General features: G+C 40.9%; 2 protein-coding genes across 12 annotated transcripts in view; one reads left to right on the forward strand and one right to left on the reverse strand.

Moving 5' to 3' along the window:
- LOC120303403 (solute carrier organic anion transporter family member 1C1-like) overlaps nt 1-2,696 on the forward strand; it is a 38,345-nt gene extending 35,649 nt beyond the window's left edge. For all 7 annotated transcript variants that reach the window (XM_039332899.1, XM_039332896.1, XM_039332895.1 and 4 more), the window contains one exon: nt 674-2,696. In XM_039332899.1, coding sequence (XP_039188833.1) covers nt 674-893 — 220 coding nt within the window. In that variant the 3' untranslated portion in view covers nt 894-2,696. The remainder of the gene's footprint in view (nt 1-673) is intronic.
- Nucleotides 2,697-3,603: 907 nt separating this feature from the next.
- Nucleotides 3,604-25,150, reverse strand: part of LOC120303412 (solute carrier organic anion transporter family member 1B3-like) — a 34,085-nt gene continuing 12,538 nt past the window's right edge. For 3 of the 5 annotated variants that reach the window (XM_039332936.1, XM_039332934.1, XM_039332935.1), the window contains 12 exons: nt 24,724-24,856; nt 22,651-22,757; nt 20,591-20,740; nt 18,922-19,020; nt 17,410-17,652; nt 13,752-13,916; nt 11,933-12,128; nt 10,672-10,834; nt 9,895-10,079; nt 7,505-7,569; nt 4,697-4,814; nt 3,604-4,249 (listed from right to left, as the gene is read on the reverse strand). In XM_039332936.1, coding sequence (XP_039188870.1) covers nt 4,033-4,249; nt 4,697-4,814; nt 7,505-7,569; nt 9,895-10,079; nt 10,672-10,834; nt 11,933-12,128; nt 13,752-13,916; nt 17,410-17,652; nt 18,922-19,020; nt 20,591-20,740; nt 22,651-22,757; nt 24,724-24,856 — 1,841 coding nt within the window. In that variant the 3' untranslated portion in view covers nt 3,604-4,032. Of the gene's footprint in view, nt 4,250-4,696; nt 4,815-7,504; nt 7,570-9,894; nt 10,080-10,671; nt 10,835-11,932; nt 12,129-13,751; nt 13,917-17,409; nt 17,653-18,921; nt 19,021-20,590; nt 20,741-22,650; nt 22,810-24,723; nt 24,857-25,150 lie in introns of all 5 variants that reach the window. The other 2 variants (XM_039332937.1, XM_039332938.1) reach the window with 2 other exon arrangements.

The raw sequence follows: 25,150 nt of genomic DNA on the forward strand, positions 1-25,150 counted from the left end.
TGGATGGATGGATGGATGGATGGATGGATGGATGGATAGCAGGAAGGAAGGAAGGGAGGGAGGGAGGGAGGGAGGGAGGGAGGAAGGAAAAGCAAAGAGAGTGTGGATAGATGGATGGAAGCCAATATTGGATGGACGGATGGATGGATGGATGGATGGATGGATAGCAGGCAGGCAGGAAGGAAGGAAGGAAGGAAGGAAGGAAGGAAGGAAGGAAGGAAGGAAGGAAGGAAGGAAGGAAGGAAGAAAGGAAGGAAGGAAGGAAGAAAGGAAGGAAGGAAGGATCAAGGGCAAGAACATTGCAGAAAAAAATGGACAGGAAAGAAAAAGAATATGAGAGCACAATCAGTAAAGGAGGAGGAGAGACTGCAGGGCAGCTCCATAATTTTAGTCTAGGTTCACATAATACATTAAACCCAACCTAAGCAGACTGCACTATGGAACTTAGCCACTGTTAACATTCTAATATGAACCTCTTCGATTGTTAAATAAACCATTATTGGACAAAACATGACTGTCTGATATGGAAATACCATAGGCTCTGAATCTTCCGGCTTCTTTTGAAAGACTGTCATTATTGATCTCCAAAGGTGAAAATGCTAGTTCTCTTCTTCTAGGAAACATTTCAGCTTTATTCCAACTTAGCTTGTTCTCCCTTTGTTTTTTCTCCTAGAAATGTCTACCTCGGGGTCATTGCTGCACTAAGATTTGGAAGCGTCTTTCTTTATCTCATCCTTTGCACTCTAATCATAAAACGTTGCAGGCAAAGCTATCAAATGACGAAGGACATCAAAACTGGAGAAATACTTGACACTAAGTTGTCCAATATCAGTCCAAAGACAGAAGAGTCCTCTCACAAGGAGATGCAAGTTGCTGGAGACACTCCTTTTTGAAAAGGTCAAAGAACATTATCTTGGATGCTCGTGCAGACAATGGCTGCAAATTATGGAGTTATCATGAGCAAATTGTGGAGCTCCTGACATACTAGTCCTTGACCGAGCCAAAGCACTGCCAGTCATCGGAGTTAAACATTGACTTTAGCATCAAATGTTGCTTCAGAAAGAAGAATCTAGAACTCAAAGTTCAAAGAAGGTCTTAGATTAGGGGTGTCAAACTGTCAGCTCGCGGGCCAGATGTGTCATGCCGAAACCGCACCCACCCCATTGCCGGCAATGGAAAAAAAGTTGTGATACATTGCGACACCTCACGTGATTTGCAAGTTTGACACTCCTGTCTTAAATCCTGAAGAAGATATCTGAGGAGCTCCCATTAATGGTCCAACTGAGATTGTGATATGACTCCTGGGTGAAACATGGTGGTCTTGGGAATTCATAAACAATAAGGTTGTTAAAATTGGGCAATGCCATGTCAACTATGGCACAAAGAAGTGGAAGTTGGAAAAGGAAGATGTGGTTTTGGAACACAAAATGCAAACTCTATGTTGCATCATAATGAAAAAGCAGAGGAGATTTAAACAATTTCTCCTCGTCTTCCTCCAGTGCTAAGTTTCCGTGAAACTCTTCCCTTCTGAAAAATGTTCTTCCCTTTTGGTTTGGGATGTCCAACTTGGCAACCTGTGCCAAGATCTGTGGACTTCAACTCCCAGAATTCTCCATGCTGGCTAAGGAATTCTGGGAGTTGAAGTCCACAGGTCTTAAAGTTGCTAAGGTGGGGCACCCCTGCTCTACCCAAAGTTTGCACAAGTAAAGTTTACTGGCTAATTTAGTTCCTAGAGCAGTGGTTCTCAACCTGTGGGTCGGGACCCCATTTGGGGTCGAACGACCATTTCATGGGGGTCGCCAAACCATGCTGTCCGCCATTTTTTTCCCTTTTCCCTAGCTGTCCTACTCCCTCTTATTGGTGGCCACACCCACTTGGGGGTCACCACAACATGGGAAACTGTATTATGGGGTCATGGCATTAGAAAGGTTGAGAACCACTGTCCTAGAGACAATCACTGTGCAAATTGCTGGCTATTGCAGAGTGTAGAAGACCAGTGTATGTGGTTGTGAAGGTCCCACAACAGGAGATGACACTAAAAGTCATGCTTTTCTCTCAAGAGATAATGACTGCCACAACTTGGTTAACTGAACTCTGGTTTACTATGTTAACCCAATATTCTGTGTTTGTTTATTTGGCTGAACTGTAAGCTAAATTTTCCAGATTGGCTAGATTCACATAACAAAATAATCCATAAACTAACCACAAGACATTTTGGACTCGAGCACTTGTGTAAATACAGGCTTGAAAAGACCAGTTCTGATGTTTTTGGTTTCTATTACTTCATTGTTTAGACTTTTTATGAGTTTACAGCTGTTTTCACCTTTTTCAGTTAAGTAAGTTGGAGAGACTTCTGCTGTGTTTACACAACACACCGATCCATAGTTTACAAAGCAGTTTAATTCCAGTCTGCCTTACAGAAATGATTGTATAAATTATAAACTAACCTCCTGTGGTTAGTTTATAATTTGGTTTTTCACAAAATAGTTTTCACACAATAGCTTGTGGTTTTCACACAGTAGTTTGTGGTTCATATGAACCCTGCCACAGAGAGAACAAAGATTTGGGGAAACTATTTGTATCGGGGGGTGGGGGGAATTGAGATTCCAAGATGGCGGTGATTTCAACATCCTTTGCTAATGGATCTGTTGCAAAAACCAATGAAGAACTTCTGAGAGAGTAATTTTAACCACTGATTTTCTGGTTTGACTCTTTTTTTTTTTTTCTTCCCCTGACATTTTCAAGCAGCATTAATGTTGTGTCATTACAGTGATGAGAAATCATACTTTTTTAAAAAAAAGAAAAGAAAAAGAAAATTAGCTCACACCATCTAATTGTGCATTGTAGGAATGGCTCTGCTTTTTCCTCCTTCCATCAAGAAATACTTTCATTTCCTGATCTATTACTGCAACGTGCTAAAAGCCCTCAAAATAGAGTAGCTTTCAAATAAAAGGAGGGTCACCTTTCAAGGATTTTTATTTCTTCCTTGTTAATTGGGGAGGGTGGGCAGGAACAGGAAGTGCCTCTTTTTTTTAAGGACAAAAATAACGAAAGGAATGCCCCTGATTTGACAAGATCATTTTGTAGCTTTAAAAAAAACAGATTTTTTTTTTTTACATGTACGATCATGCTTAGACATGAGTTTCAAGTAGTCACCTTGTTTTGAGGGTTGGGGTTTTTTGTTTTTTTTTTTGCAAAGTAGGGCAAGATTGTTGCATTAGATCAAAATGTACTTCTGAAGGCTAGATTAGTTACTGGGTATTTAACAAAAAAAGAGATTTCATCACAGCATGAAATAAATTCTTGGACCAACTTAAGGATCTTCCTTCCTTCCTTCCTTCCTTCCTTCCTTCCTTCCTCCCTCCCTCCCTCCCTCTTTCTCTTTCTTTCTTTCTCTTTCTTTCTTTCTTTCTTTCTTTCTTTCTTTCTTTCCTTTCCTTTCCTTTCCTTTCCTTTCCTTTCTTCTTCACTTCCCTTTCCCCCCCCCCTGAAAAATGCTTCCAGACATTTCACTGAAATAGTATAGGCTTTCCTGCCTGAGCAGGGGGTTGGACCAGATGACCTCCAAGGTCCCTTCCAACATCATCATCATCATCATCATCATTATTATTATTATTATTTTATTTTATTTTATTTTTAGAGAGGAACCACATAACTGAGGCAAATATCACAGGTATCTAAGAATCTTGCAAGATTTTAATGTGGGGATTAAATTACCCTTTTGTATCAGTTCCAGAATTCAACGTTTTGTTTTACTTCAGTGCAACCAATAATCAAGTGTCATTTTTTTTTATAAGGCCACACACACAAGGCCTTTACTTTTCAAAGTTCTGCTTTGCAAAAGGGCGGGAGAAACACATACTTCTTTTTTTCTTGGGATATTGAAGGAATAGGGGGCAACTTTCTCTCTCAAAAATGACCAGAAGCAATGCTACCATTTTTCAGCAGCTACGGCCAACAATGGTTCTCAGAGTTACAAGGAACAGTTTGGTAGCTTCCTACAGTTCTTGGTCTATCACTCCGTTTGTTTTGCTAGAGGCAGGTATTCATGTCTGCATCTGAACGACATGCTGAAACTCCGGTATCCTTTAGTTTTATCTCTTCATTCAGAGACAAGCCTTCTTGACATTCATTTTCAGCTTTCTTGGCCTCTTGTTCTCTAATATTTTTCTTCAGAAGCTGGAAAAAGATGAAACCCAGCAGAAAAGATGGCGCTCTCAAGGCAGTTATTAGACCATAGAAAGAATACCTGTGTGAGAAAAAAAAATGTGCTTGAAAGTCAATTATGAATTTTGGTGGCTACTTGGACTAGTCCCTACTTTTTTCTTGGCTTACTCTTTTCTTTTTCGGAAGTGATTGCCCTTACCACCTTCTTCCTAGGGCTGAGAGAGAATGACTGGCTAAGGTCATTCAGATGACTTCAAGCCTAAGGCAGGACTAGAACTCCCAATCTCCCAGTTTCTAGCCTGATGCCTTAATTACTACACCAAGCTGGTACTCAAGATAAATTGTTATTTAGTAGTCGATCTGGAAAATCCCTGAGAGTTTGCTATCAATATTAATTTCCAGGGAATCGTCAGTTGGGAAATTCTATTGTCTTGCTGGAACTCATTTCATCTGAATGTGGACACTGTGTTAATTTGGAAAGCCATTTTGATGGCTTTCTCAGAAGCCATGGGATTGCGGTAAGACTCACCTATATTGTACTGCATCATATATCCTACAAGATCCTTTCTGGCCACAGGGGTTAGTGCCCCACTTCAAGCAAGTCTTGTCAATCATTGCACCAAAGTAAACTGGGGCTGGAATTCCAGCTAGAAGAGATCAGACAGGAAATACATATTAGATTGTCACTTCAGAAGCATTTTTCAGCAGTTTTCCCGAGTGGGTTGACAGCAGAAGTAGGATAAGATGTAGCCTTTGTCAAGCACTAGGAAAATCAGGAGATTCAGGCAGTTCAAATGAGTATAAAGATTTATTGCAAGCTTAAGCTCTCTAGAAGAATCTGGCCAACTGATAGTCAAGGGAAATGAGCGGGAGATAAGAGAGACATTCAAAGTGGGCTGGACTTAGATCTCTTGCAGTGGCGCAGGGACTCATGACTTAAGACACGTTTGACCCCTCCCTTGGGCACAGCTTGATCATCTCCTACATCCAAGTGTATATACAGGTAGTCCTCAACTTACAACTATTCATTTAGTGACCGGTCAAAATTACCACGGCATTGAAAAAAGTGACATGGCTGTTTTTCACACTTATGACCGCTGCAGCATTCCCATGGTCATGTGATCAAAATTCAGACATTTGGTAATTGGCTCATTTTTATGATGGTTGTAATATCCCAAGGTCATGTGATCACCTTTTACAACCTTTTGGCAAGCAATGGGGAGCCAGACTTACTTAATATTTGTGTTGCTAACTTAACCATTACAGTGATTCATTTTACAAATGCATCAAGAAAGATCATAAAACGGGCCAAAATGCCCTGAACAACTGTCTCATTTGGGGCTCAGTTGTGGTCATAAGTCAAGGACCACCTGTATTTTTGAAAACAAGATATATATACGATGCACGCACATAGACAGCCCTTTGCAAGAACATCAAGAATTGGTTTACTTCATCAAATCAAAAGTGTTCCAAGTTTATACGTGTAAATTCTGCGAATCATGGACCAATTGTTGGTCTCATAGAATCCACAGAGTTCCCAAACTATGGTTTTCAGTCTTTTTATCTTGGGTCTTGGAAGCAATTGGGCAGGATTAAGAAACAAAATATCTTAAATATTTTTTTGATATCTTAAAATCTGCAGCAGTTTGGCTCTTTCCTTATATGGCAGAACCCATTTCCCTTCTCAATGCCCACCTCAGTTCTGCAAAGAATACAAAGCAACTCAAATTTGTCCCTAGGGTTGAGGGCAGTTTTAAAAATGCAACTCCAATTGCAAATCAAAATCAATTTTTTTTTGTTTTTGCAAGCTAGATTTCTTTTCCTCAGCTCTGCACAATCTGGCTTCTGCAATAGATCACCTTTACATAAGGAGATTTCACTAGATAGCATTAAGCTTGGGATCATTATACCTTTTTTGAAATTAGTGTCCCAAGTTAGTTATAATGCAAGAAAACAACAGAGATGTTTTCCAAGTATTTCCCTTGCATGAGAGCAGAGGTGCTAGCACAGGGGTAGGCAACCTTGGCTCTTTTATGACTCGTGGACTTCAACTCCCAGAATTCCTGAGCCAGCATGGCTCAGCATGGAAACCTCTCCCTTTCCCCTCAGCATGGCTGGCTCAGGAATTCTGGGAGTTGAAGTCCATGAGTCATAAAAGCGCCAAGGTTGCCTACCTATGGCCTAGGCCTATGACTCGTGGACTTCAACTCCCAGAATTCCTGAGCCAGCATGGCTCAGCATGGAAACCTCTCCCTTTCCCCTCAGGATGGCTGGCTCAGGAATTCTGGGAGTTGAAGTTCACGAGTCATAAAAGAGCCAAGGTTGCCTACCCCTGTGTTAGCATGTAAACAGGAACACTGAAGATTTCCAAAAGTATGAGAAGACTTTAAGAGGAAAAATAAAAGCATGTTGAATTGCAAAAAAGTTGAAGTGCAGGATCTTCCTGTGCTTGGCTTACAGAAACAAATATTGCTTTTTTTTGTAAAGCAACTAAACCCAACCCTTTTAAAACCCAAGACACTGGTTAAAAAAAGTTCACCTCAACATCCCTCAGTTGTAGCTATTGAGGAAAACCCTTCCCTGACAGCAAACATTCTTGCAAATTGTGTACATCTTGTATAGAAGATTTTTCTGAATATACATTTGGTGCTGATTCTGGTATCATGGATTATTGATATTGTTCCCACAATTCCAGAAAGGAACAGCTTGTATTTTCATGCCATGCTAGGGATTTTTTTCAGCAGCATAAAGTTAATGGTTGTAAGGTGTAAATTGTAGTTGGTAGGAAACTGATGCCGATTAATTTGACTCAAAAATCTCATCTGTTAAGGCCGTGGTGACAAACCTATGGCACGGGTGCCACAGGTGGCACGCAGAGCCCTCTCTGTGGGCACGCGCGCCATCTCCCCAGTCCTAGGCCTTCAGCTGGTTTTATAAAATCTTTTCACTTTAGGCCTCTACCACTATGTGCAAAAAAAAAAAAAAAAGGTTCAATCAATCAATTTCAACTTCTCACGGGAAAAAAAAGATCTCGCAAAGTTGGAATTGATTGATTGAATTTTTTAGTCCCACCCAGTCTGCTGTTACCACCACAGCCACACCCACCCAATGGGCCATGTCCACCCGGCACCCAATGATACATAAGTGGGTTTTGGGTTGCAGTTTGGGCACTTGGTCTCTAAAAGGTTCGCCATCGCTGTGTTAAGGTATTTCTTATGAACAGAGCATGCCTTTCTTTTATAATTATTTGCCTGTACTCTGAATAATATGAGTATCTCAGAAACCCTTGAAGAACATGTCCAATAATATTCCATGTAATCAGAATGGTCTTTCTTACCCAATGATCTTACCACAAGCATCAGAACACCGACCGCAACTGCCTTTAGGTCTTGAGGCACAGATCTATCAAATGACAAATCAACCATACTGGTAAACATGCTTCTATAGCGTTTGTCAAAAAATCTATAAATGAACTTCATGCAACAAATAAGTCAAACTGATGGAGAAAGACCCTTAACTCTTTTTCATTCCTATTGCTGTGCTTGGATTGACACAAAGCAATTACACAAAGCAGTTCATATAGTGGTAGGCATGAGGACATTTAGAGTGCAGTTACTACTCATGAATGTTGAAAAGTTCAGGTTTGATTCCTGCCAACTTCAGTGAAAAAAATGACATTACGCAATGATCATCTAGCCACTTGTCTCAAATTGTATAGGGTCTCCCATTTGACCAGGAGGTTGGACTAGATACAGTGGTTCTCAACCTTTTTAATGCCGTGACCCCCAACCAGTCGTAAGTCGAGGACTACTCAACCGGTCCTAAGTCGAGGACTACTCAACTGGTGCAGCACCATTTGCAGAATGGGACTTTTGGCGGGCTCAGCAGGGCAGAGACAGCCTGGACAATTCCTATTGGCTTTTGAAAGCCAATAGAATTAGACTCTATTCAAGAGAGTCTATTCTATTGGCTTTCAAAGCCAATAGAATAAAAGGGAGTAGCACAGCTAAGGAAAAGGGGGGAAAATGGTGGACTGCGTTGTTTGGCGACCCCCGTGAAATGGTCGTTCGACCCCAAATGGGGTCCCGACCCACAGGTTGAGAACCACTGGACTAGAAGATCTCCATGCTCTATTCTGATTGATATCAGACAGTCCTCCCTATCTTCCTGGACAGACACAGCCAATCAAAGCCAATGATGCTAGACTCAATAGACCAAAGAACCGTTTATTTGTAGAAGGTGCTTCCCCTGCTTATTTCAGTTTGCATAATATGATACTAATTGGGAAATGTGCATCAGAATAGGTGTGATTGCCCCCTCACTCCACACAATCAGAACTGGAGAGAGATTAAGACCAGATAGATTTTCATACCTTCCCCCTCAAAAAAAAAAAATATCTTAATTGTCTTAAACAGTTTCTGATTTCTTGTCTCCCCTTGCAGTGAAAGCAAAGATAAATAAAATTCTAGTCATATTAAGGAATAGTGAAGCTGTGGACACTCAGATGCTGCTGAATTAGCAGCCTCAATCGGCAGGAATTATTGATTATAGAGCAGTGTTTCTCAACCTTGACAATTTTAAGGCATGTGGACTTCAACTCCCAGAATTCCACAGCCAGCGTTGCTGGCTGTGGAATTCTGGGAGTTGAAGTCCACATGCCTTAAAATTGTCAAGGTTGAGAAACACTGTTATAGAGGATGGAAGTTGTAGTTCTATAAGTCAACATTAAGATTTCTCCATATTACATAAATATACCCTACGGGGCTTTATGTGGAAAAAGGAAATTAGACACAAGGAGAAGTTATTTTAAGAAATTTTCACCTCTTTGTCTTTTGTAAAAAAAAAAAAAAAAAAAGGAACCACAAAAATAATTGACCTGGATAGACATTGCAACATTTTTTTTCCTCCATTGCTATCTCTTCACTAAAAGACAGAAATTACAACATAATTGTTTGGAAAGATATCATTGAAATAGCCTAAGGAATAGCTGGAGTGCTTAAAAGTTAATTACATTTAAACAGATAAAATGTGCATTTTGGATATTATAGTTTGTTTTGAAGTGAGATAAGGGAAATCTTGGTTACCCAAAGTTTGAAAATTATGGATATCAAAGGTTAAATTGGAATATTGATGAGAAATTAAAAATTATATAAAAATTAATAACAGGATATGGAGTGTTTATGAAGATTGAATGTAATTAAGATACGTATAAGCTAAAAATTTATTGATAAATGTAATAATGATGTTTTTATTGATATAATTAGAAATGTACTAGTTTGAATACCAGACAGTAAATGTTAAGGGGAAAAGAGAAGAAATATCTGATGTTGTAACCTGAGATTTGCACTAAAGATTTTGTTATTGAACTATTGATTAAACCCAGTCACCACGTTGCTTTTTAAATACTCAAATGTAAAATTGGAAAAGTAATAAAATATTATTTTAAAAAATCATAGATTTCTAGGATACATATATTTTCATTGAGGTTTAGATTTTTGACTTTTATTTTTTTAAAAAAAAAAAAGTCTGGACAGAATCTTAAATAACTATGCTGCCTTATTGGCTATTTACTTAACTCAAAGGTGGGAACCGTGGCCCTGTTAGGATTTGTGGACTTCAGCTCCCAGAATTCCTGGGAGCATGGTTGGCTCAAGAATTCTGGGAGTTGAGGTCCACAGGTCATAAAAGGGCCATCATTCCCCACCCCTGACTTAACTCATTCCTTACCTGATAAGGAGCATGAACAGAGGAACGCCACCCAATGAGTACAGAAAGGCGCTCACAGCTTTGGTAATGGTGTAAAAAATAAAATTTTTTGAGCACTCATCACTTCTTCGGCATTCACCCAACACTGCTGAAGAATTCCTCCACTTAGTATCTGCTTTCGCAATACAGCTACAGTTGTGAAAAACCTATAAGGAAAAGAATATGAAATGAACATCCCAGAAAAAAAATGGAAAACATTTCCAAATTGCTGGCAAGTGAACTATATCGCAGTATTGGTGCTCTTGATAGGAATTGAGCTTGATATGGTGGCATCTTTACTTTGACCCTGGGTGTTTGAAGGATCCTGATATCTATTGTTGCTCACTGCAGTAGAAACATCTGTATTTATTTGTATCTCGCCTTCATTATCTTTACAAATAACTCAAGGCAGTGAGCATATCCACCATACCTTCCTCCTCCTATTTTCATCACAACAACAACCTGTGAGGTGGGTGGGGCTGAGAAAGAGTGACTACCTCTAAGTCACCCATGGCTAAGGCTGGACTTGAACTCACAGTTTCCTGTTTTCCTGCTTTCTGGTGCCTTAGCCACCAGGTCAAACTGGCTCAAACCTTGTGTACAAATTTAAAAATTAAGCCTTAGACCTCATGTATCTCGTTTAAAAAAAATATGAGGAAGCAAAAACCCTTTTCTGGGGGTTTTCTGCCTCTCGTTTCTTCGCTCCTCAGGTTCCAGCCCAGAATACCGACATGGAAAAAGTCAGACTCTCGCCCTTACTGTTTCTTTCTTCCATCTCGTCATGTTTTTGCACCCAGCAAAACAGGCCGACACATATGTGAGTCCGTTATCTCCACAGACAGGATCCCACTGGCTTGTAGCACAGGTACAGTTGGAATTGCAGGCTGAAAATAAGGAAAGTTGGTTCTGAGCAGTTGTGTCCCTTAAAAAAAAAAAAGGAGAATAGAACATTTAAAGGTTCTCCTAGAATTTCAATATGAAGCATCCAAAATAGGTCAAGATATTTTATTTATTTGTTTGTTTGTTGTCCGTCTATCTGTCTGTCTGTCTGTCTATCTATCTATCTATCTATCTATCTATCTATCTATCTATCTATCTATCTATCTATCTATCTGGCTGACCGGCCGTACTCTGGCTGACTGGCCGTACTCAGCGTGTGGTCCTCAATGAAACTGCATCTACATGGAGGGAAGTGTGTAGTGGGGTGCCCCAGGGCTCTGTTCTGGGCCCAGTGCTCTTCAACATCTTCATCAATGATTTGGACGAGGAGATAGATGGGGAACTCATCAAATTTGCAGACGACACCAAGCTGGCAGGAATAGACAACACTCCAGAAGATAGGCTTAAAATACAAAAGGATCTTGACAGACTTGAACATTGGGTGCTGCTATCTAACAAAATGAAATTCAATGGTGAAAAAAAGTAAAGTTCTACATTTAGGCAAGAAAAACCAAATATACAGGTATAGTATAGGCGGTCCCTTGCTCAATAGTAGCAACTGTGAAAGGGATCTTGGAGTCCTAGTGGACAATCTCTTAAATATGAGCCAGCTGTGTGCTGCAGCTGCCAAAAAAGCCAACATAGTGCTAGTTTGCATTAACAGAGGGATAGAATCAAGATCACGTGAAGTGTTAATACCACTTTATAGCATAAAACATTAAAATCATAACATCTCTAAAATAATAAAAACAAAACTCCCAATCCAGATAAAATTATGATTATAAGATGAGGAGGGAGGGAACCAGATGTGCAGGGAAGGGAGCTGGGATTGCATCTTAATTCATCAACCGGTGGAAAATGCAAAAAATAAAAAAGATGGCTATCTCAGATGGGACAGTGTAACTGAAATCTATTGATCATAGCTTACAGATACGGTGTAAACGTGTCCTGGTTCTCGATTGTGTATTGATTGTGTATGACAATCAATGCCATAGACACCTGGATATCCTCTCAGCACACATACACACCACAAGCTTACAGACCTATGTATACTCACATACTTATCAACATATTGTCCTACCCGTCATAGGTCGCTGACAACCCAGCCACTAGGTGGTTCTCACAGCCAAGCATGAAATACACGAATGACAAGGCAAATCCGATGAATGACACTGCGTATGCCAGTTTTGCAGCAGCAAGGATTCCTAGCTTGAACTTTTTCATGATGAACCCACCCGCAAAAATCCCGATGATGACCACTGGCAAAATGGCAACAGCTGAAATATATATAAAAAATAAACAAAGAAAAAGTGAAAGTCACCTCCCTCCATTGGCCATTTGGATGCTCAAGATCAGGGCTTTTCAACCAGTGGTACAGGTACCTGGCAGGTGGTACGTGACCATCCTAGAAAAGAGGTAGCGGGGAGGGAAATGAGCTGAACCGGTGGCAGCACCGCACAAGCCTGAGTGAGAGATGGCTGGAGCTGCAAGGCTGTCAGGGCTCAGCGGAAGCGCCAGGATCAGTGCCGCTTTCCAGCTGATCGGTGCTTCGGGGCTGTCAGGGCTCAACGGAATGCCAGGATCAGCGACAGGCTTCAGCTGGAGCTCAGCGCTGATCCTGGTGCTTCTGCTGAGCCCAGAAGAAGCACCAATCAGCTGGAATGTTGCAGCATCTCCAGGGTCTTGCGATTTACATTCAGATGCTTGGCAACTGATTCATATTTATGATGGTCACAGTGTCCCAGGGTCATGTGAAGTGACCAAAACCTGCTGCAACCACCCAGCAGACGGAGGGGAATAAAAACCAAACACCTCCCCCCATTCCACCCCCTGCCAATCCTCAACAGAAATGTTCACAACAATGAAAACCTCGGACAGGAGGAAGAGCGCAGCTGGGCGGGCAGGTAGGTGTCTTGCTCAGCTGTGGCTTGGGGGGTACTTTTTTCAGTGCCATTGTAACTTCGAACAGTCACTGAGTGAACTGTTGTAAGTCGAAGACTACCTGTACTTTATCATTTTTTTCCTTTTTTATTTTTGGTCATCAAGTTTTTGACTCCTTGCTAGGCGACTGGTGGTACTCGGATGTTGCCATATCTTAAAAGTGGCACAATGGGTGAAAAGGTTGAAAAGCCCTGCTCAAGATGAGCAAAAAAGAAACATGTGCACGGACATGATGGAAAACAGAGGGAAGAGGATTGCGGTGGTCCTCGACTTACAACCATTCATTTCAAGTTACAACGACATTGAAAAACGTTGACTTATGACCGTTTTTCATACTTAGGACCGTTGAAGCATCCCCATGGTCATGTGATCAAAATTCAAATGCCTGGCAACTGACTCATATTTATGACGGTGGCAGTCTCCCAGGGTCATGTGATCCTCTGTTGCGACCTTTTGAGAAGCAAAGTCAATGGGGAAGCCAGATTCACTTAACAACCATGTTATTAACTTAACAACTACAGTGATTAACCAGAGCAACTCGGATAAGAGAGGTAGTACATGGGCATCTTTGGTGCCTCCAGAACTGTATGCAATGCTTCATTCTGTGACACCTATCACTTCGGAATTTTCTTCAAGGCTAGCCCCACGTAGAACGTGTTGCAGTAGTCCAGACATGAGAATAACCAGTGCTTGAATGCCTGATGATGGGTACTCATGATCCATTAATTAAGTACTATTGAGAAAATTAAAAATAGAATCAAATTTACATTTTATTTTGATTTTGCAAATTGCCTCTCTCATTTATTTCTCAAAGTCCTCCACGTTTGGATGAAAATATTGTTCCTTAAATTACCTGGCCTATTAGGAAGCTGTGGTACAAGCAGGTATGTGTGTGTGTATGTGCATATGTAAAGAAGAGCAGAAATGAGAACGAGACAGAGAGGGGGAGAGAGACTTGCCTGTTATAAAATTAGATCTCGACACTGACAGTCCATATTGCTGTTCCATATATTTCGCCTGGTAGGTGATATATCCAATTAAACTGCTAACATTCAGCAGTGAGGAGCACAGTAGTATAATATACATTTTGTTCCCTAAGAGTCTCTTTAGGGACTTGAAGAACTCTGGGAAAAAAGATAGAATATTCCTGTTGGTATGGTAGATACCTGCTATATATATATATATATATATATATATATATATATATATATATATATATATATATATATATATATATATGGCAGGTATCTACCACATCTTTGCCCCAAAAAAGTAAAGGTAAAGGTTTCCTTTATCCAGTGTATGTCTGACTCTAGAGCAGACATGTCAAACACAAGGCCCGGGGGCCAGATGCAGCCCGCGAAGTGGTTTCATGTGGCCCGCGAAGCCATCCTGGAAACAGTGAGGGAATGGCCCCCGCTGCCTTGGCCCTGGCCCAGGTCAGCTGGGACCCAATGTACAATTTTGTGGTGGCTATCTTGGCACTTGCCCCAGTCCCACCCCCTTCTGCCAGAGACCCTCAGATTTGTCCCACTCCTGCCCCTGCCCCCCTAGGCACCCTTGACACAAATGATGTAGAACTGACCACGCCTACCCAGTAGGCTACACCACTCCATCCACGCCCACCCAGTAGGCTGCACCTACTCTGGCCACACCCACCTGCCTCCCCCCCAGGGCAACCACAATGCTGATGCGGCCCTCAGTGAAATTGAGTTTGATACCCCTGCTCTAGAGGGTGAAGCTTGCCTCTGTTTCTTAGCCGAGGGAGCCAGCATTATCTGAAGATGCTTCCGTAGTCATGTAGCCAGTATGATTATATAACAAGGTGCAGGGAACATTGTTACCTTTCCACCGAAGTGGTACCTATTTATCTACTCGCGTTTGCATGCTTTCAAACTGCTAAGCTGGCAGGAGCTGGAGCATGTAATGGGAGCTTACCCCATCACACAATGCTTGGGTCTCAAACTGCCGATCTTCCAGTTAACAAGCCCAGCGTCTTAATTGCTAGGCCAGCACGTCCCTCTTGTCCAGAAACCCTTAACAAATCTGTGTCTGTCCCATAGTCTGAACAATGCCTTCTGCTTTGCATCCTTGACTGTTACTCTGGATATTGACTCTTTTGCCTGCGCCCCCCCCCCCCGGGTTAAAATCATATAACTAATAGTAAGAGATATGAATCCTACAGGCAGATGTGTGGTTATAGATTCCAGCTATGGATTGTACTCGGATGGGTATTGGCTTCCTAGGGCAAACCAGATAGGAAACTCAACGAGATGAGCTAATTCTACTTTCCTGTAAAGTTACATTGACAGAAAATTGTAAGTCTGAATGTAGAGTTCCCCTCCCCCATCTCCTTTACAGCCTGAGAAACTAGGGAGGGTATTCTCTGAGCCTCTTGCCACACCCATCAACCCGCTACAAGTCATGCTATCTCTATACCTTTGGCATCATCTCTTTGCCCTCCAAGGTCCCTTCCAACCATTATTATTATGGATCATCGCACAGTCAGCCAGATGTTCAGACTGGATTTGGCATTTTGTCTACCTATCGAGTCCTTACCCAGGACCTGGGATAGGCATATGTGGATGTTTGATGGTATTACAGGTATCGTCGCAGGATGGAAGCAGTTCCTAATAAGGCCACCTTTTGCAATCTTGCCACACCCATCAACCCGCTACAAGTCATGCTATCTCTATACCTTTAGCATCATCTCTTTGCCCTCTCTAGATGACCTCCAAGGTCCCTTCCAACCATTATTATTATTATTATTATTATTATTATTATTATTATTGTTATTATTATTATGGATCATCGCACAGTCAGCCAGATGTTCAGACTGGATTTGGCATTTTGTCTACCTATCGAGTCCTTACCCAGGACCTGGGATAGGCAGATGTGGATGTTTGATGGTATTACAGATATCGTCGCAGGATGGAAGCAGTTCCTAGTAAGGGCGCCTTTTGCAATTGACTAATAGCGAATTTGTCAATGCCAATGGTGTTCAAGTGGTGCTCCAGTTGTTTTGGGATTGCACCTAAGGAGCCTATGACTATTGGTACTAACCTTGCTTGCTTTTGCCACAGTCTTTCTATTTCTATTTGTAGGTCTTTGTATTTTGTTATCTTCTCCAGTTCTTTCTCATCTATTCTGCTGTCTCCAGGCACTGCCACGTCCACTATCTAGACTTTTTTTGTCTTTCTTATCGACAATTGTTAAGTCTGGGGTGTTACGTTGCAGGTGCTTGTCTGTTTGAATTCTGAAGTCCCAGAGCAGTTTAATTTTATCATTTTCTATTACTTTCTCTATTTTATGATCCCACCAGTTTTTGCTTACAGGCAAATGATATTTTTTGCAGATCTTCCAATGCACCATTGTTGCTACTTTGTCATGCCACTGCTTGTAGTCAGTCTGTGCAATCTTCTTGCAACAGCTTACCAGGTGGTCCACTGTTTTTTCAGCTTCTTTGCATAGGCGGCACTTACTGTCTGTTGCTGTCTTCTCAATTTTGACTTTATATGCATTTGCCCTTAAGGCTTGGTCTTGTGCAGCCAGAATTAGTCCCTCGGTCTCTTTCTTCAATTTTCCTGCTCTTAGCCATTGCCAGGTCTTGTTAATATCTGCTTTCCCAGCTATTTTTTTAATGTATTGGCCATGTAGTGCTTTGTCTTCCCATGCCTCTATTCTGTTCTTTATTTGGTCTTTCTTGTAGGCCAGTTTGGTCTCTCCAGTAGTCAGTAAGCCTTCCTGATATACTAATTTCAGTGCATCTTCATCATTGTTTTTCAGATATTCTTCCAAAGCCATTTTTTCTTCTTCAACCATCTGATGTACTTGTAGCATTCCACGCCCACCTACTTGCCTTGGTAGATAAAGTCTATCAATGTCACTGCGTGGATGAAGGGCATGATTCATTGTCATTATTTTTCTGGTCTTCCTATCCATTGCTTTTAGTTCTGCTTGAGTCCAGTCCACTATTCCAGCTGTGTACCTAATGACTGTAATTGCTCAGGTGTTGATTGCCTTTATGGTATTTCCTCCATTGAGTTTGGACTTTAAGATCTTCTTCACTCTCTTGATGTAGTACTATTATTATTATTATTATTAATATTAATATTAATATTATTATTATATGCCTTTATGGTAGGACTTTAATTATAGGAAATTCTTAGCTTCCACCTAGCACCAATCAATCCTGATATCCAATGCCATGGTGGTCCTGAGTAGACTTGCCTATGTATAGTGCTTCTCTATCTGTGACTTCCTGCTGTCTTGAACTTTATATGGAGATGCCATGTGGTAGAGAAAACACTGGTTCAGGATCTGAAACAACAAGACTAGGAATTGTGGTTGCTAGAGTCATGGCTTTAACTCTGTGTCTAATGTTCTGACTGCCATATCTCATCCTTCTCCTTGTGCCTTTCACCCCCATGATTGATCCTCTCGATCTTCTCTTCTCCTGCTACAACAGATCTTGAAACCTACCAATTTTCTGATCCTTACTGTGGAAAACAGTCCTTACCCAATTGAGACCCAGCCTTATAGTTGGCTCTCCTAGAATCCAGAGCTTGACCCTGATTGAGTCTTGCCACAGTTAAACTGAACCATTTTAATGCTTACCTTTTAATTGTCCAGAGTACGCCATTCCACCTTGAATATCAGGCTTTTGTCCATGGCTGTTTTCAATGTTGCTTTCCGTGGGATCCAGGTTTTTCTGGATACAGGCTTCTTCCTTTTTGTCCAGACTTTTAGGCAGGAACAAGAAAGGGATTCCAGAAATCAGAGCGATGACCCCAGCAACTAAAAAGTTCATCCACCATGCACCAACCCAACGCGAATCAGTTGGAGTGATAGTTATTGTATCTAGAGTGAGGAATGAAGAAAGCTGAGTTCCATTATCTGGAACACTGGTCTCATGGCGCTATGTCAAGTCTGTGTGCACTTCACAGAATAACAAACAACAATGCAGGTCTTTGCTTTCATAAATGTACAGAGTGAATGTCAGCATGGAAGAGCCCCTGGAAAGTTTAATGGGAAGGGGAGCAAAGTGAACAAGAGAACTGTTCAGAGAACTGAAAACGAAGCCCTTAGCATCTACAAGACATCATGAAAATGAGTTTCAAACATAAGCAACTGCAAGAGAGAAACAAACTTTTAGATGACAGAAAGTGGACAAATCTTTTGAGAGGATAGCATAGGATACGATCAGTGGTGGGATTCAGCCGGTTCACACCACTTTGGCAGAACCGGTAGCTAATTTTTTGTTGCCCGGGCCCAGAATGGACTTCCGGAAGCGGCATCCACACAGAGAACCGGTTGTTCACATATTTAAATCCCACCACTGGATACGATAGGATAGGATAGAGTAGGATAGGATAGCTTACCTTCAAAATTTGTGGGTGCTCCATCACTGGAGGCTTTCAAAAAGAGACTGGGTAACTATTTGTCTGAAATGGTATAGGGTCTCCTGCTTGAGTAGGAGGTTGTAGTAGAAGACCTCCAAGGTCCCTTCCTACTCTATTATTCTATGTTCTAGGAAATTTAGACAGTGGCTTGTCTACCCTCTAATATCCCATTTCTACTGAGTCCTTGCCAAATGCAAATTCAGGAGGTAGAATTCCACCGTTAAGATTTATAACCATTGTAGCCCATCTCCATAGGTCACTTGCTTGAGATAGACGACTATTGCAATTGAATAAAGTTGTCCAGTCCATTTTTAAAGCCCCCTAAATTGGCCACCATCCTCACATCTGGTGGCACTGAATTCCATAATTTAGCTAACTATTGGAGAAACAATTGTTTCCTTTCATTGGGCCTAGATCTACCAGCATTTGGGTTTAATTATGATCCTGTATGCTAAGATTATGAAACAAGGAGAAAAAAATTGATCTTGGTTTTACATATTGCTTTTACTATCTTTTCCTTGAACTGCTTTTTTTTTTAATGGTTCTGAGATAATTTTTTTTTCCATTTGGAAGGGGGTAACTCTGCCCCCCTCAGAATTCTGCTTTCTCTTAGTTTTTACCCTTTCCAGTTTCACTATATCCTTTCTCAAATACAGTGACTTTAGATTTACAGCTGCAGTTAACTTAGACCAGCTGGCTTAGCTGGTTAGTTCTTCTTCCATCTTACCTGTGTCCACAAAACCAATATCCACATAGAGTCTGGCAAACAGAGACCCCAGGAGAAAACCAGACAGTGGGCCAATCATGGCTGAGGTGTGCAAAAAGCCTGCAATGGTGAAGAAAAAAAGCATATATTGTTTTATTTAGTCCATACCAGAGGACACGTCTAACATTTGATGCAATAGATAATGAAGCTGGAAAGATATACATTGAATACGTTGTTCTTTCCTCTCCTCATTATAAGATCAGCGGCACCACTCTGAAGTTAAAGATGGTTGCTAATGTTTTTAGAAGACATAGACCTTTACCTATCTCAGAAGCAAAGCAGTGTTGGTTGTGGTTGGTAGTTGGATGAGAGACAGCCCAAGAATTTGAAACAATATTCTGGAAGAAGACAATGGAAAACCACTTCTGTAATCAATAGAATTGCAGAAGTGCCTTCATCTAGAGCAGCGTTTCTCAACCTTGACAATTTTAAGGCATGTGGACTTCAACTCCCAGAATTCCACAGCCAGCAATGCTGGCTGTGGAATTCTGGGAGTTGAAGTCCACATGCCTTAAAATTGTCAAGGTTGAGAAACACTGATCTAGAGTAGGGGGTCTCCAAACTTGGCAAATTTAAAGCCTTGTTGACTTCATCTCTCAGAATTCCCCAGCCACAATAGCTGGCTGAGGAATTCCGGGAGTTGAAATCCACAAGACTTAAAATTGCAGAGTTTGGAGTGCCCTGATCTAGAGTTATGGTTAGTGGGAAAGCATCTTTGCTTCCTATCAAATACTGTATGTTGTTTTCACAGCTGAGCTAATAAAGAGGCATGTTTTCATAGCCCTGGAAGGGAGGTCTTCTAACAACAACAGAATAACAGAGTTGGAAGGGACCTTGGAGGTCTTCTACTCCAACTCCCTACTCAGGAAACGCAGGAAACACTATACCATTTCAGACAAATGGTTGTCCAATCTCCAAGCTCCAGTGATGGAGCACCCACAACTTCTGGGAGCAAGTTCTTCCATTGATTAATTGTTGTAACTGTCAGGAAATTTCTCTTTAGTTCTAGGTTGGTTCTCTCCTTGATTAGTTTCCATCCATTGTTTTTTGTCCTGCCCTCAAGTGCTTTGGAGAATAGGTTGACCCCCTCTTCTTTGTGGCAGCCCCTGAGATATTGGAACACTGCTATCATGTCAACTGTACTTCTTTTCATTAAACTAGACATACTCAGATCCTGCAACTATTCTTTACATGTTTTTAGCCTCCAGTCCCCTAATCATCTTTGTTGCTCTTCTCTGCACTCTTTCTACAGTCTCAACATCTTTTTTATATTGTGGCAACCAAAACTGGATGCCGTATTCCAAGTGTGGTCTTATAAGGCATTATAAAGCGGTACTAACACTTCACGTGATCTTGATTCTGTCTCTCTATTAATGTAGCCTCGGACTTGTGTTGGCTTATTTCTTTCCTTCAGCTTTTCACGGGAACGTGGATTATGAATACCAATTTCTATTATATCCAATAATGAATAGAATTAGATGTGACCTAAATTCAGTATTTGATAATTTAGGAATCCCCCAACTTGCCAAGAAGTATTAAAACCATCTCAGCTTGAACATTGCATATCTCTTCAGCATCATTAAGTTCAGATCAGGATTTGACAGACAAGCATTTGACAGATAAGCATTACTGATATAAAGAGGAACATCTTCTTCTCTAGAGAACTCATCGAGGTATGATATGCCCAGAGGATTAATGGGTGTTTCGCCAATTCCACGTAGCATATTCCCCAGCAAGACAAAAATCCATGCGTAAGAGGTAACCATTTTATGGTCACAGTCTGCAAAGAATAACAATTATGGAAAGAAAAGTCATTACGCCGGTCATACCTTTTCCTACAAAGCACAGATAGTCATACCTCTACAGCCCAGAGTGCAAAATAATAAGTGTGGTGAAACAGAAAATGAAGGTATAATAGAATAAAAATGTGCTTATGATAATATATGACTAGCAATAATATATGACTCTGCCATTTGTGCTTCTATAACTGTCTGGTTTGGTACAGCAATCAAAGAGGACAGAGACAGTCTTCAACAGATAGGACTGCAGAAAAAAAACAGTTGCAACCAGCCTGCTTTCCACTGAAGACTTGGATATTGTGTGGGTCAGACGGAGGGCTGAGAAAAATCGAAAGACCCCCCCCCTCACATCCTGGACATAAACTGTTTCAACTCCTCCCCTCGGGATGCCACTAACACAAAGACACAAGGCGGGTTTTTTTTTCCCCTTTGTTTTTTCCTTCTGCCGAACACCTATTTCAATAGTCTTATTTGTAAAGATATTTATCCATGTAGTATGGCTGTATTATTGCTTTATTATCTTTCTCATCTTTTCTACTACCTCCTCTTATTGATATTATGATTATGATTACTCTGTTTTTTTGCATGTACACTGAGAGCTCATGCACCAGAGACAAATTCCTTGTGTGTATTATTAGATTTGGCCAAATAAAGCTATTCTGTTCTTTTCTGTTTTATTATTCTATTCTATTCTATTCTATTCTGTTCTGTTCTGTTCTGTTCTGTTCTGTTTTATTATTCTATTCTGTTCTGTTCTGTTTTATTATTCTATTCTGTTCTATTCTGTTCTGTTCTGTTCTGTTTTATTATTCTATTCTGTTCTATTCTATTCTATTCTATTCTATTCTATTCTATTCTATTCTATTCTATTCTATTCTATTCTATTCTATATTTCATTCCATTTCATTCCATTCCATTCTAGCATTATAATGGCTAACCACCAAGAGCTATTTTGTACTATAATAATTTCATATTTTGTTGCAATGTTTTGATGTTTTCATATTCAGTTGCATCCAAATAATGCTATCCAAATCAAGATAAATCCAGCCAATTTTACTGTTACATTAGTAGAATGATGTTTAATAGGATGCTGTTCCATCATCTTTCCCATAGATCTGAGCATGATTTCCAAACACACACACACACACACATACACACACACACACACACACACCGCTACATTTTCTAATGTAAGGTCTTTTCTAAAAGGAGCTTCCCACTTTGTGTACTCAACTTTCAAAGGCAGATTCACAGTAGTGTACAGTAATGGAGTCCATTTTGGTAGTTCTCATAAATCTGGTTAAAAAAAAATCCAAGGGGAGAGACTGATCATCCTCTGAAGAGAAGCCACAACCAACTAAGTAAATACAAGGTTAGGGCCACAAAACAGGTGAAATTAAGAACATTATCAACAGACGTTGATAATAGGGAGAGCAAGACTTTGGATTAGATCTTTGGAATGACAGCCTTGGGATGGTGTCCAACACCTTTTTCAGAACCAGGCAGCAGCTAACGTATGGTGGCTTCCAAAGGATTTTCTTAAAAACTGAATCTGAAATGCCGAATAACCCGAATCGACCACTTTGGAGAGATTTGTTGATTCTGCTTCAATCAGTGCTATCTCTTTTGATCATGTCCTGCTCCGTGCAACAGTCCTATGCTGAAGTTCTCCCTTTTACCTCTAACAATCCGGTGTCACCATCATTATCTAATGGTTATCAGTGGCACTGAGAAAAAAATGACACACGAGTATGGAAACATCACAATTTAGACGAAGAGATGTAACATGTTGCACTGAAGACTGAAGAATTAGCATATGACTTATTTTGATTTATAGACAACTTTATACCAGCTATTCAAAAGAGGATTCAGTATAATCGATTATTCGTACCTGGACTTGGCATCCCTTTTACCATGGGGGTATCCTGGGGATTGAATGAGCAGGGGAAGAAACTGGTGTTGTTGTCTGATGTGAAGGATATTGTGTCATATTGGTAACTGGAAAGGAAAGAGGTTACTCCTAGTGTGGGTACAAATACATTTTCTCCAGCTGGAAGAAATAAGACATATTTAGCATTGTTTTGGAATACACAGTTTACTGTTAGTATGAATACCATGGTTAGTTGTGGCTTATTTTATAATTTTACATTGTTTTGACCATTTTTATAGTTATAGATGCAGCTGCTACTTAAGAAGTGTCTATATATACCCAGAAGGGGTATATATCAAACTTGCAAGTCTGAAGATACTTCCCACGACCTCTTTACAGCAGGTTCTTCCTAAGTTTCTTTCTCTGACCATCAATCACTGAAGTTTTCTCCCTTTCTTGCCTCTTAGATGGGTCTAGAACAGTTGGATGTAGCCAATTCGCCCCAGTCAATTTGCTTCAGCCAACTCGTCACGGGATAACTAGCCACAGCCAACTCAACACAGGACAACTTGTTGCAGGACAAGTCTCACACTAATATCAAAGAAATGGTGGGATAGGGTCATTAAATAAAGGTTGTAAAAGGAGAGACAAAATGAAGGGCGAGTGACAAAGATTAAAATATTTTTTAAAATTATTTTAAATAATTAAATTGAATTGTTGTGGCAAGTTGGCCACGTTGAGTTGGCCGTGGCAAGTTGTCCCGTTCAGCTCCTTAAACAGAACCTCTTTCCCTCATTCCCCCAAGTTAATCCACCCATTCCATTCCGTTTTTGATGGGTATCTACTCTCCAGCATAGTATTCTATTTTGTCCACTTGGATCTAGAGTCAAGAATGCTCTATGAACCCAATTCCATAGTTTGTATAATATGAATTTCCTACTGTACGACTTAGTACGATGTAGGCCACAGGTCGGCAACCTGCGGCTCTGGAGCCGCATGCGGCTCTTTGAGCCTTCCCCTGTGGCTCCCAGCCTCCTCTGCCTTTGCAGAGAGAGACAGAGACAGAGAGAGGAATTGCGCTTCCCTGCTTCTCTCTCTCTCTTTCTGTGTGTGTTTTGTGTGTGTGTGTGTGTGTGGTGTGTGTGTGTGTGTGTGTGTGTGTGTGTGTGTGTGTGTGTGTGTGTGTGTGTGTGTGTGTGTAAAAAAGAGAGTGCACTCAGTGTTCTCCGAGAAGCTGAAAAGCTTTCTGGGCGGAGCTCCTCCCTTTGCTGCGTCTCTGCAGGAAGCAGGAAGCAGGAAGGGCAGGAGAGAGCTAGCTAGCCCAGCTAGGCTGACTCAGGAATTCTGGGAGTTGAAGTCCATGAGTCATAAAAGAGACGAGGTTGCCTACTCCGGAGGTTGTTGGACAACAGCTTGAAGCTTGCCAGGTGAGCAGCAGATGGGGGGGGGGGAGAAAGAGAGAGAGAGAAAGAGAGAGAGAGGGAGAGAGAGAGAGAGGGGGAAGAGGAGTGGCAGACCAAGATAGAGAGGGAGGGAGAGAGAGACCCTTTTGACATCTAAAATGAAGATAACGCTGCATATATCCTTTTTTTACCTGTGTGTGTATGTAATTTTATTCTCTTAAATCATTCTCTTGGTGATCATTGTTTTAATAGTATGGATATTCCCAAGAGTCATATTTTTACTTTTATTTTTAATGTGTATATGTGTGTGTGTGTGTGTGTGTGTGTACACACACACACATATACACATACACATACACACACACACATACACACACCTATAATAAAGGTAAAAAAGGATATATGCAGTGTTATCTTCATTTTAGATATCAAAAGGGTTTTGCGGCTCCCAGTGTTTTGTTTTTGGTGGGAAACGGGTCCAAGTGGCTCTTTGAGTGTTTTGGGTTGCCTACCCCTGATGTAGGCCATTTCCAAACCTCTCTATCTGAGTAAAATCCAAAGTGATTCACTCACGTAACTGGTAGAGTTCCTTATAGGTCCCGCATGGATATTTTATAAATCTTTACAATACTGGCCTTCCACAAATGGAGATGGATCTCTTTCTCTCTCAAATACTTTCTCTCGTACTCACTATCCCATGAAGAAATGAGGCAATGCCGTTAAAAAGCTCCCCAAAGACATGATAAAACAACCAAAGGCGATGATCTTGGGCCGATGAAATTTTGCCCCAAAGTAACTCACAAATGCAATCACCAACAAATTTCCTGGGAAGAGAATACAGAAGCTCTCCATTAGGTCATAATGCCATACAGAATAATAGAATAACAGAGTTGAAAGGGACTTCGGTGGTCTTCTAGTCCAATCCCCTGCATAGAGAGGAAACCATTTCAGACAAATGGTTGCCCAGTCTCTTCTTAAAAACCTCCAACAGTGGAGCATCCACAACTCCCGGAGGCAAGCTGTTCCACTGATTAATTGTTTGAACTGTCAGGAAATTTCTCCTTAGTTCTAGGTGGCTTCTCTCTTTGATTAGTTTCCATCCATTACTTCTTGTCCTG

The sequence above is a fragment of the Crotalus tigris genome, unplaced genomic scaffold (assembly GCF_016545835.1).
Source record: "Crotalus tigris isolate CLP2741 ecotype Arizona unplaced genomic scaffold, ASM1654583v1 scf7180000024469.1203045, whole genome shotgun sequence".
Lineage (NCBI taxonomy): Eukaryota > Metazoa > Chordata > Lepidosauria > Squamata > Viperidae > Crotalus > Crotalus tigris.